General features: G+C 40.5%; 2 protein-coding genes across 2 annotated transcripts; one reads left to right on the top strand and one right to left on the bottom strand.

The window, feature by feature from the left end:
- The first annotated feature begins 2,485 nt into the window (after positions 1-2,485).
- odf3l2a (outer dense fiber of sperm tails 3-like 2a) lies at positions 2,486-5,725 on the top strand. The gene is made up of 5 exons (XM_015006862.2): positions 2,486-2,543; positions 3,147-3,257; positions 3,419-3,541; positions 4,678-4,819; positions 5,380-5,725. The coding sequence occupies exons 1-5, from the start codon at positions 2,495-2,497 to the stop codon at positions 5,723-5,725; spliced, it is 771 nt and encodes a 256-aa protein (XP_014862348.1). The 5' UTR covers positions 2,486-2,494.
- An 18-nt stretch (positions 5,726-5,743) lies between these two features.
- ebi3 (Epstein-Barr virus induced 3) lies at positions 5,744-12,297 on the bottom strand. Its single transcript, XM_015006863.2, has 6 exons — positions 12,061-12,297; positions 10,937-11,051; positions 10,740-10,842; positions 9,005-9,122; positions 8,677-8,840; positions 5,744-6,172 (listed from the first exon to the last, which is right to left on the bottom strand). Exons 1-6 carry the CDS (start codon positions 12,152-12,154, stop codon positions 6,017-6,019), a joined length of 750 nt encoding a protein of 249 aa, XP_014862349.2. The 5' UTR covers positions 12,155-12,297; the 3' UTR covers positions 5,744-6,016.
- Between the last annotated feature and the right edge of the window lie 20 nt (positions 12,298-12,317).

Here is a 12,317-nt window from a genome sequence, read left to right as displayed (position 1 = left end):
CTCTGCTGACACATTAGAGTCTTGTTACTGCCTCTGTGACCACTCGGTTACTGCTGCCTGAAACTTTAACCTGGATGAAGCTTTGTCTTAACGCTGGGCTCGCTCTCAGGGCTTTACTTACCTTTGTCTTTGCCAAAAGCTAATCCGTTTTGTTGCTCTTCTGCTATCGTTGACAAATGATTCATTTGTAAGACAATGTGAATCTGATTGGTTATTTTCCCATGGATGTTTCTGTATATTTTCAGCATTTTGATTTATTTAAAATGTAAGGTGTCTCATCTGGAGATTGTGACAAAAATCAACAGGAGCTAATAATTACTGTAAGAAACGATAGATTTTACAATTCATACAACTAAGATGTTTTCACTATTAAATCTATACTAAAAACAAACCTTAAAGAGCTGTTTTATACATTATTATTTTAAAATATAATTTTACTGAATAAAAAGACAGATTCAAGATTTTAAAATATAAATCAATTTAAGATATAACTGATAACCACATATGTATTATTTATAACCTTCTGAATGTAAAAATATGCAAATTAAGATAATTTTACTTACTGGGAGGCAACCTCACATTTATTTGAATGGTTTGGAAATCCTTGAATGCCACCTGCTGTAATAAGAAGTTATTTTTAAACTTCCAGGATATTTTGAAGTGAAAAAATGTTCAAGCAGGTGAAAAGTCAATTCTGAGCCATTTAGCTGTACTACAAATTGAACACTCAATTTGTAGTACAGCTAAATTGAGTGTTCAATGAAACACTTAAATGAAAGTTAAATGAAAGTATTAAGTACAAGCAGGTTGCAAGAACAAAACATGTTAAAAATTGGAATAGGAATAATCTTTCAGTGACATCCGTCCATCCGTCCGTCCATCCATCCATCCGGGTCCTCCGGATGGATGGATGAAAGGTTAAGAAACTCCGTTTCTTAACCTTTCTCGAACGCTGAGTCCCCACCAAGGAATCTAATTTCTTCATGTCCTGAAGCTCATTTTTCAGTCCCGTTTGCAAATCTCCTGTAGGGCGATTTGCTAAGTGGCAGTGCGAGGCCCCATTCGCCTCCTAAACAAGACAACTGAATCCTTCAGCTTGAGACAGACGGTGACTCCTGACCTCTAGAAAGAAGTCCGCCTTTTACTAATCTCTTCATGTCACTTGCAAAAATAAATAAATTCTGTCTCGGTAATAGTGTTAAATCACTTGGTTGGTCTGTATTTCAGAGCCTTAGGAAGGTTATACCGACGCTGTTGCTGCTCTTAGGGGTCTTTTGTTTTTAAATAATTCATGTCAGACTAATTGGTTACTGGAGAATTGTTGACACTGAACAAGCAGCTAAATGCAGCTTTTCTTTCCCTCTGAAATTTGTCCTGAAATTCCAGACATGGACAGGAAGCTGCAGGTATTTCATTACTTCCCTGCTCTGGTATCGACCTCACACTTATTTGACTTAAAGTTAGTCAGCATGTATTGCTCACCTGGATGGCGACTCACAAGTTATCGTGCAGTTTAAGTCCTTTACTCTAATATTGAAAACATGATTTAATATGGGTTGCAATGCATATTTGTGACTGGCATGATTGTTTTTTCAGTTTGATTTATCAAACTCCTCCTCATGTCTTCCTTGTTAGCCTCTGCATCTGCCGTGCTGCTGTGCTTTTTGTTTAAAAACTGTTTTATGTCTTGCAAAAATAAGAATAGACCTTGAATGTGATTTTATGAGACAGAAAAGAAAAATCAGAAAACAGTGAAGAAGCAAAATGATACATGAAAAAAGCAAAAAAAAGAAATAAAAAAAGGGCGACCGTTATATATTATTACTCTGATACCTCTAAATAAAATCCAGAACAACCAATTTCCTTCAAATGTAACTCAGTTAATAAACAGTTTCTGCGTATCAGTTTCATATAATTTAAGTTAAAAAAAAAGACTTTCACCCTGAATATTACAACTAGCAGAGTTAAACATGGTGGTGGCAGTGTCATGCATTGGGGATAGTCTTTCTTAAGCAGGAACGATGAAGCTTGACAACAGAAAATGGGTTAAACTCGCTCCCATTTTGGGGATAATGGCAGGCGATTCAGATCTAGAAGGACATCTGGAATGCAATATTTTTCCTTATTAAATAATAAAAACCAAGTATCATTTTTCTCTCCCTCTATTTTGTAAAACCCCCTATATAACCTGGGTGTAACACAGGTGTTAGGTGTCAAAATGCAGAAAATCTCAAGGCTCCTTTCCTTTCATTTCTTTGGATATCAACCTTATATTTCTCTCAGTGGAGGCGACCATTTGTTCTGCGAGAGCCTCAGAGGAAAGGTGTGAGGAGCAAGTTGCGGACTCTTATGAGCCTGCGGTCAAGATAGGATTTCCTCCGCTCCAGGTCATGAATAATTCAACATGGGAGGCCACGACTCGCCTCGAAAGAGAGCAAAAAGAAAGGATGTGTCTTTCTAGTGCCAGAAGGAAAGAGGACGAGGCTGGAGGAGCATGGAGGAGGTGGTGAGGAAACGACCAATAATCTCCGCTAGGGAAAGAGGTCAGTAGGAGAAATCTGTATGCCTGTGTGTGGGTGTGTGTTTGTTTGTAATACCTTGTGGGGATCATTTTCCTGACGCATACCTTGTGGGAACCTTGTGGGACTAAAACCTGGGGAAACGCTGTTTTTGGGTCAGGGGTTTGATTTAGGACTAAGGTGTGAATTGAGGGGGGGTTAGAGTTAGGGTAAGGCTTAGGCTGTAGAAATGAATGGAAGTCAATGGAAAGTCCCCATAAAGATAGCCATGCAAAGACGTGTGTGTGTGCATGTGTGTGTGTGTGTTTGCACCCACATGGGTTGTATTAGGGCCAAACTGGGTTTTGCCGTGAAATCTTTCACAGCATCACAATGTCACTGCTCCATTTCTGATTTGAGATCCTTACGTTGTTTGGAATCCATTTCCAAAACAACAGAGGAAGAATGTTAAAATGCATAACCATAGAAAAATAAGTCAAAGGCCTCCAGATGGGAATGATCAGAAGCAAAGCAGCCGGAGCCACAACTTGCCGGGCGTGGAGGCGGCAGCGACGCTCTGAGCTGGAATCCGTCGCTTCATTTTCACCACTCTCCTCTCCCACCTTTACTCGCGGCCCCGCCTGTCAGGACCGGGCCCCGCGCGCTACGCTCTGCCCCCTACAGTCGGATACATTAACCATGACTTCACCAAGCCCAGCAGCCCTGCGTACTCCTTCCACGGCCGCATGAGCACTGCCAGTAAGTTTAAATCTTACTGCATATCTATCAGGACACAAAATTGAACAACAAATTTAATGATAAAATTAGTAATTTAATGCTCCAGTGTTTTAAAACTGTCTATTACAGTGATAACCACTGCAGCAGAATGAGACAAAGGAGCGTTTTTTTGTATTTTATAGTGATCTCTATTGACTCCAGCCCTGGACCGAGGTACTATGTCGGGGGCAAGCTCACCCGGTTTGGTCGGACCGAGACACCGTCCTACTCCATGTCAGGAAGAGGCAGACGAATCGGGAAGAGAGGTGAAAACAAATCAGGGAAGGCTGCGACTCAGGAAAGCATCAGACAAATCACTTTTTTTTTTTCCTCAGGAAACAGAAAGAGGAAGTGGTTTTTACCAGATGCGTAATAGGAAATTGTGTCATTCATGGGATTAGATAAAGTATAAATCAGAGAAGCAGACAAGAGGCTTCTGGTAACTCTGGATCGGCTGCAGAGATCCACAGTTCAGGAGATAAACCAGTCAGGCTGTACAACAACAAATCTGTCCTTTGTAAATTTTAAAAAAAGTGGTAAAAAGAAAGCCGTTGCTGAAAAATGGACAAAAGAAGAAGTCCCATTTCAAGACTGCCACCAGACAGGAAGGCGAGACTAAAACGAAAGTTTATGGCCTACATGCAAAACTCTTCATGTGATGGGAAACAAACACTGCAGATCAAGCCTGAGGACGTTAACTAAGCAGTGAAATGTGGCGGTGGCAGCATCATGTTGTGGGGATGAAAAGATAGACCTACACACAGGGTAATCCTGGAAGAAAAATCACAAAATACTCAATACTGTGCTGAAGGTTCAACAAACCAGCAAAACAAAAAACAAACAAACCTAGATCTTGTAATGATTTAGATTAAAGCATATCAGTGTGCAAGAGTGGCCACAGTCAATGGTCCGGCCTTTGACTGGGCCACTCAAGCCCAAGATTACCATACCATACCAACTTTATTTATAAAGCACTTTAAAGCAACCACAGCTGATTTGATAACCGATGTTAAGTGACACCCTGTTCTGACGGAGCTTCTGCTGTTGTTTAAAGACTGTAGATGCACACAGCTGGTATAGAAAAACTAAAAAGTCAATTCAGCTTTAATAGCAGCAAAAGGTGGTTTTACAAATGAAGATGAGGAGAATGTCAATCCATGCTGCACTTTTCAGGAATAAGTTTGCAAAAAAACAAAGAAAAGGAAACCATGAATAATTTGTCTTCCACTTCACAAACATCCCCACATAATTTGATCCCAGTGAAATACGACGACATCTGAGGCAAAATGTGAAATACTTCTAGAGGTGTGAATATTTTTCTTAAAGACTGTAGCTTCTGAGTTTGTTTTTGTTTTTTCTCTCTGGTGAGTGAATCGTCTAAACTCTGTTTTCCCGCTCACAGATGAGCCGTTCCAGACTCCGGGTCCGGGGGCCTACAGCCCAGAGCGGGCGCCGCCTCTGAACGCTCACCGCAGGCCTCCGTCCTACACCATCTCCGAGCGGACCAGGTACCGCTCCGTGGATCCTGTTCCAGCGCCAAACAGGTGAGAGCAGCACGAGGAAAACACGGAGGCAAATACTGCAGCTGTGAGGTAACGTTCGTGCAAAAGCTCACTCCTCTGTTTTCCCTTAGCTGGATTATTTTCAGATTTCTTTTCTTTCTGGTTTGGCAACAGTCACAAGTGGCTTTTAAGTTATTCCATTGATACCAAGCAGCTGGCATAAATTATTATTCATTTCAAATATGGTTTCCTCCCAATAAGCGCACAATTGATGACTCTGTAAAAACATTGTTTTGGGAAAAGTTTTTATATCCTAGAATAACACAGCTGCCTTGCATATAATATCTGTTTGAACTGATTAGAGGAGGATTGTGGTTTTGGCATTAATGCAAAATAGCCACCAAACTGTCAGAGAAAAATCATCTTGGACTCAAACCATATCCTTCAAAAGTTTATTGTTGATCAGAAATGTAATCTCCTGAATAATGGGAAACACCTCAGAATATTTTTCTAAGTTAATAGAGGTCCCCTCAACAACCTTATTATTTAACTCAAATGTCGTGTTTCTCTCAACCTGAACAACTTTGTCTCAAATCCACCAGCTACACTCTTCCTGGACTGCTGGGTCCCCAAGTCCCCCACAAACCTGCCAGCGCCAGCTACAGCTTCTCGGGCCGGAGGACAGCCGGCGCTCCGTCCGAGGATCTCTCCAAAACACCGGGACCGGGGCAGTACAGAAGCACCGACCCGGACGTCTACAGGCAGCGACAGCCTTCCTTCACCATGCAGCGCCGGACCAAGAGGCTCAGCTACTCCTCTGCCGCTCCGGGTCCGGGAACGTACAGCCCGGAGAAGACATACGGGCATCTCCACAAGTCCCCGTCCTTCAGCATGGGCATCAGGCACTCTGAGTTTGTTACCCCGCTGGTGGTGCATGTGGCCGATTGACTAACCGGACTCTGAAAATACTGTGTGTAATCTTGTTTTTATTCCGATTTAAACGTTCCTTTTTCAGTTCAAGCAATTAACTTTTTTTAACAATCGTAAAAAAAAAAAAAAGATAGAAAAATAAATGGGATTTCTGCACTGTACAAATATTATTAATACATTTTGGCATAAATAAAACGGAACATCAACAACTCTTGGTTGCATTGTTTCTGCAGCTCAGATCATAAATTAAGAACTGAATATTTTCTTGCAGCAACCTGCATACATGAAAATGTAAGCGAGGGAAAGTTCCTATAGTTTTGTTGTTGGTATTGTGATTTTTACAGGTGAACTCCAGTCGCTGCACTGGCCCAGGCCCAGCATTTCCTTAGCACACACCTGGAACTGGTAGGTCCTCCCTGGGATCAGCCCCTTCAGCTCGGCCTTGGTGTTCTCAAACGGACCCAGCTGAAGAAGAAGAAGAACAAGTCAATCAGAAAGTGTCAGATAAAATCAAGGCATTTCTCTGCTGTAACACATGTGGTCTTGTTATGTTGCACAAACAGATCTTAGACTGATCTGCGTGTCAGCACATAATCACATATCAAGAATCGAAACTGAAACTGCTTTTGTACAGGAGAAATTGGGACTTTCTGATAGAGGCAGGCTCAACTTAGTGCTTCAGCCTTTTTATTTTTATATATATGATGATTTGACTAGACCACTGACCATGTCAAAATGGGAAAGTGTTCACTTTTTATTTGATTCTTTCTAACTCTGAAGTTTCTCCTGAGTTTCTTGATGGTTTATTGCCGATCTAGTACATTAAAATGGGTTTTAGTATTCCTTCAATGACTTATGAGCATCTGATTTAGGTTTGTTATGATTCTTATTTTATTAAATGAAGCGAATGCAGTGAAGCAGCATCAGTCTTCATTCCGGATCCATACCGCCAGAAGATGAACTGATTACACCAAAATGGGAGAAAATGGAAAGCAACAAATTTTCTGGAATGGGATTTCCAGAAATTTTGAAAAATCACACTAAATATCTCTCACAAAATCACCAGTGACACAGCTGTGGGCAATCATTTTGGTCTTTTTCTTTATATAATTAACCAAATATATAAAAAACTAAAAGTCACAGAGTTAGTTAATGACAGAGTTATTAAATATATGTTACTACAAGCTAATGGATTTGAGTCCACATCCTTCCCCTTTTAGTTTTACTTTTTTTTTGGTGAATAAATTTGTTGTGCCACATTGTGTTCATTTTTAAGAGTTGAGGATGTAACGTCATATTTCAACACTTTCCTTCGCTGTTTAGTAATTTGTTTTAAACCTACTGGACTCGGCTTTATTTGCCAAGTTTGCACACACAGAAAAATGTATTTAACTTCTGTCCCAAGTTGTTCTTAATGTGCTGACATTTTACATAAGTGTAACCCCTCAAGTTATATATATATAACTCTTTTCTCCTACGCACCTTAAACATTTTCTTAAATACAATGTACTGTAGGCCTTTTCACCTTAAGCAGTGTTAGTTGCCTTTTACTTAACCTAATAGTTTTACACTCACATATTGGAGGCTTTACCCACTGTAAAAGTCCTTAACATTATAGTACGCACAAGTATTTTCCGTTGTCTTAAAACGCGCAGTAAATGTAGCGTTTCGTTAGTAACTGTTATTTACTACCGCCAGTAAATGCATCGTTTTTACTTGTCTCTACCTTACTGGTCTGGTCAGTCAAGGGTAAAATCAAGTTTAAGCAATTTGATTGGCTGTGATGGACGGGGGTGAGAACGGCACTGGAGGTGTACGTGCCCACTGCTACGTACTGGCAGTTGGTCGGCATCCGTTCATGGACGAGGTTGGATCTATGAATTCGGACACAGCTAATATCGCTGTGGACTGTTATTTTTTAGCTAACCAGTTGGAGCTACGAACTTTTCCCTGGACGCTTTGCCTGTTTTTTGAGGCCACAGAACCGGACCACGCTCAACGTCTTGCTTGGATTTTGGAGCTGCAGACCCGAACCACGCTCGTGAGCCGGAAAGGACTGTTGGACTGGAGTTGGAGCCGTTTTATTACCGTTCGTTTAAAACTGGTAATCCATGGTGGGGTGAGTAACCCATTCCTCGTGCTTGTTCTGGGAGCCGCCATCTTTGGAACTGCTATTCCGAGGACAAATGCTAACTGGGTCCCTTCAGGCCTGCAACGTTTGTAAAGCTAACGGACTGCTTTACTAATTCAAGAGACTGAATGGTGTAAGTTGATACATTCAGCCTTGTTTGCTTATTTTTATGTATGTATCCTGTTTGAAGGGTTGTTTTGTACAGTTCTGAGACAGAGCAGTTGCACTAAGTGTGCTAAATGGTGAACGTTAACTGTGCTCTGTTAAGGTGCATTGGCCTTGTTTTATTACTGACCAGTACGGTTTATTAAACTGGTACGTTTTCAACTTCACCATTTTACCTTCCTTATTTTAGTATAAGCTTAAAGTTGCACTGCATTTAGATCTTAGCTGTAGAACTCTTAGCCTTGCTATTGTGCTCAGTTACGCACTCTATTTACAATTAAGACGCTTATTTCTCCTTGTGAAGTATTTGATAGAGTTTTTGACAGATGCTCAGAGAAAATCTGACGCATCTATTCATTTGTGGATTTAAAAGACTTTTCTAAGACGGTTGACGGAAATCGAATAATTATTCACAAAACACAGACACAACTAAAGCCTCCTATTTTTGTCTTCTACTTTCTCAAGATGGCTGTGTAATTGTTTCAACCACAGGTTTAGCAAAATATTACAAAACTGAGCAAGTCTGTGGATTTTGGAAATGAAGGGAATTTTAGAAGCTCATGAGGTTGCCTTGAGGCAACTTCAACTTTTACAAAAGATATGTGTCAACACATTGCTGTCTTTTACTCAGCATGTGATGTTTTTTTTTTGTTTTGTTTTTTTTTCCCCTTACGTTGTTAAACTTTGGGCTGCCCCTGATTTCCCACTGGTACAGTATCTGGTACTTCAGAGGGAAGATGTCGGTGCTTGTCCAGGTGGGAGGAGGAGACCACTCCACCAGGACGTGTTTGGTAGCAAGAGGGGAAACCCGGACATCTACAGGAGGATCTGGTTTCACTGTGGAGAGAGACAAGTCTTGAAATTTCATGGATGATCGATAAAGATGGCCTGTTTCATGGTATGACCTAAATATGATAGAAAGTATTAAAACGTCTACTTTTGTTTTTGTCTTCAGATAGAGCATAAACTTGTCAGACACAGCAAAAAATGTTCCCTCTCACCAATATCCTCCAGCATGAAACTTGATAGATGAAAGCTGCTTCCCCCAGAATGAACGGCTGTGATGTTGAGAATGTATTCAGTGAGAAGTTTCAGGTTGGGCAAGTGACAGTGCCAGAGCTGCAAAACAGAAGAAAAAAGAAATATATTTGGAACTGTGACGATTTGAGGCAACGCTCTATCTACAGCTGAGAGTTGAGATAGATATTTATATATATAAGAAAACAGAAAAGAAATTTTTTTTATATTTCATTTAGTTTCTGGAGTTTACCGTATTTTCCGCACTATAAGACGCACCTAAAAACCTTCAATTTCCTCAAAAGCCGACAGTGCGCCTTATAATCCGGTGCGCCTTATATATGGACCAATATTGAGCCACAACAGGTCCAGCAACGGACCTTACCACAGGGGCCGCGTTTCATTGGCTAATGCCCATTTTAGGTCACAGTGCAGCTACCACGTGCGTGACCGTCTCACAAACACAAGCTACAGTAGTAAACATATGCTAATGTACATTGTGGACCATCAAAACCATGAATGCCGACTTACCCAGCCTTGCAAGAACAATAGGCATCAGTGATCTTGTCCACAGCTATATTTATGCTGAGGGTGTGAGGATCTGCTGTTTTCCTCATCTATCGGTAGCTTTTAGCTGTGACGCGCACAATGTTGGAGGCATCCAGTTGCTCAAACACCTTGATGTCGTCCAAAAAAGATGACATGAACTTGTTGGTTCCCCTGTCCATTGTCGTGGCTGATATGTTGTGAAAATCCGGCAGAAATGCTACGCTAATTAACTCAGATCGAAATGAAAGACGTCATGTTTACACAGACATGCAGTAGGCTGCTTACGTAGTTGGTCCACTACGGTAAGCAGCCGCCAACTTCTTTTTCCCCGTAGAAGAAGTAGTGCGCGGTGCATGCTGGGATAGTTGTCAGAACACTGGTTTGTTAATAAAGTTTGATAATACATTTAAAGGGGGGGAGGGGCAGGGGAAGAGAGACAGAGACTGCAGCGGCAGCGTGTCGGTTGGTCTGTGTTACCCAGAAAGCAGTTGGGCATAATATCGCAACACCAACACCGTGAGTGAAACAACGACTGGGCCAGCCTACTATATAAAGTACTCGGGGACCATTTCTTTATTAATGTGGATGTGTAATAATAGAGTATGAAGCGTCTATTCTATGCGCCTTATAATGCGGTGCGCCTAATGTATGAAAAAAGTCCTAAAATAGGCCATTCATTGAAGTTGCGCCTTATAATCCGGTGCGCCTTATAGTGCGGAAAATACGGTACATATATTTCTCTAATATTTGGCAGAATTGCTTTTTAAACTACATGAGCTGGGTAAAGCATTTTTGGGAATCGGTCAAAAACATTCTCAACGCAGTTTTCTGTAATTTTGGCCCATTCCTCTTGATGTTAGCAGCCTTGTTTCACAAACCTTTTCAGCTTTTTCCATAACCTGTCTATTAAACTAAATCAGGGCTTTGCGGTGGTCATCCTAAAACATTGACTTGAAGCTGTTTTATGGACCCTCAGAATTCCCAAAACTTTTAATCAAAAATCTGATGAGGGATTTTTTTTTTTTTTTTTTTTTGACAATGGAATTTTTGGGAAATTATTTCAACTCTGTGATCCTGTGGTGGAATGTAATGCTCTCTGCAGATGAACAGGCCTGTTTGGGTTTCATTTAATCTAAGAACAGCTGTGAAAACCCCCTGATCTGCTGCTACCTGCTCAGACAGTGAAGGCGGAGGTTCTGTGGTCAGAGCGGAGGATGAAGAGCCGGGCGGGACCAAGTGGCACGTCTTGGGGTCAGCGTTACCGTCTCGCTCACTGTCAGGAGGAAATATTCATATACCTGAGGATTTATCCTATTTTTTTTATATTTTTTCTTTGCTGGAAGAGCCAAAACATGGTTGTGGTCTACCTGTAGGTAGCGATGTACTGTGTTGGATGGGAGGGCAGAGGTTCTGGCCAGGAGCAAAACGTCACATTGGGATAGCTGGAACACCAGCAGTGCACCTTGGGAGTGGAGGGAGGATCTGAACCAGAAAAAAAACAAACAAAAAAAACAACAGATTTTAATCTTTTTCCATCAGCAAACCCCCTGGTATGGTTTCTGTTTTTCATTCTCTTTCTGTTTGTCTTATGTTGCAACATAAGGGTTTTGTTTAACTCAAAGCTACTACGTAGAAAATCCACAACAAGAAGACACAAAGGACATTTTTAATTATTTAATGAGGTACAAACTAGAAAACTGCAAATCATTCCATAAATCTAGATGCTGGGCAGGTTTGTACTGTGAGCAGAAAAATTTGGCTGTTTTTAGCAAACGATGGGTCACAAATTGTGAATTTTTTGGGTAATCTTCATTAAATCTCTCAAGAATTACAACGTAGGAAACAATGATTTAGTGAGCTACCCTGTATAATAAAAATGTCAGAAGAATGCCTTAAGCAGTTAGCACTAGCTAACACTACCTCTGCTGAACATAAAGAATTGGTCATAAAACAGTAGAAAGAGGTTGAGAAGGTACATTTACTTTGTCTTGTGATTGTTTGGCAATCATTTTTTTTACCTGCACTGGTTTAATTATTAATGCAACTTATCAGTTTTTACTAAAATACAGTGTGACAGCATGAATTTTGGCACACAATCTACAACACAAAGAAAATGTGTTGAGGTTTTTGTCTTTATTCTTGTCTAATCTGATGTTATGAGATAAAAACAGTTTTTACTAAAATATTACCTTTTCAGTATGTAAGATCATAGTGTTTTTTTTTTCTCCTTTGACTCTTATATTGTAGAAAAACAAAGTGCCGTGGGAAATTAAGGTTGTGGCATTGTGTGTAGCATACACTGCCAAATACATAAACAGTTTAAATGCAACAGTATGATCACAAGACAAGCTAGAACACTACATATTCATTTGAACAACAATATCAAAACTTAATCCTGACCCACAGAGAAATAACAATGTTTCTGTGGTGACCCTTTGTAAAGTTCTTGCTACATCACACACAATATTTTAGCCATCAGATCCAGACTCACCTCCTAAAACTGAAGTTGCTTTGAGAAGATCCAGAGCTTGACTTCCAACACCCAAAATGAGGATGATAGTTGTGACGTACACAGTCCCAGCCATCAATATATCCACAGTTTTTGTCTAAATAGTTTAATAAATATGAATTACTTTCTCTATGCCCTATGCTTGCTGGTAGTTTTATGTTCTGCTGTTCTCCTCAGCCCAACGTGGAGATAAGAGATAATGCTGCCTCACCAGCGTTTCTTTTTCTTCTCTGCTCAAG

Source organism: Poecilia mexicana, unplaced genomic scaffold (genome assembly GCF_051168715.1).
Source record: "Poecilia mexicana isolate PSO_F unplaced genomic scaffold, ASM5116871v1 scaffold_22, whole genome shotgun sequence".
NCBI classification, from domain to species: domain Eukaryota; kingdom Metazoa; phylum Chordata; class Actinopteri; order Cyprinodontiformes; family Poeciliidae; genus Poecilia; species Poecilia mexicana.
The sequence above is the reverse complement of the archived record's forward strand: the minus strand, read 5'-3'. Positions and strand labels throughout refer to the sequence as shown.

What these genes read in the sequence shown, in the direction of transcription:
- ebi3 (XM_015006863.2), bottom strand. Translation starts at nt 12,154, where the DNA reads ATGGCTGGGACTGTGTACGTCACAACTATCATCCTCATTTTGGGTGTT. An exon ending in CGCCTTCACTGTCTGAGCAG is followed by an intron (nt 9,123 to 10,739) that starts GTAGCAGCAGAT and finishes TCTGTTTTGCAG; the next exon opens with CTCTGGCACTGTCACTTGCC. An exon ending in GCAGCCCAAAGTTTAACAAC is followed by an intron (nt 6,173 to 8,676) that starts GTAAGGGGAAAA and finishes CTTCTTCTTCAG; the next exon opens with CTGGGTCCGTTTGAGAACAC.
- odf3l2a (XM_015006862.2), top strand. Translation starts at nt 2,495, where the DNA reads ATGGAGGAGGTGGTGAGGAAACGACCAATAATCTCCGCTAGGGAAAGA. An exon ending in AATCTCCGCTAGGGAAAGAG is followed by an intron (nt 2,544 to 3,146) that starts GTCAGTAGGAGA and finishes CCCGCCTGTCAG; the next exon opens with GACCGGGCCCCGCGCGCTAC. An exon ending in CGGCCGCATGAGCACTGCCA is followed by an intron (nt 3,258 to 3,418) that starts GTAAGTTTAAAT and finishes TGTATTTTATAG; the next exon opens with TGATCTCTATTGACTCCAGC.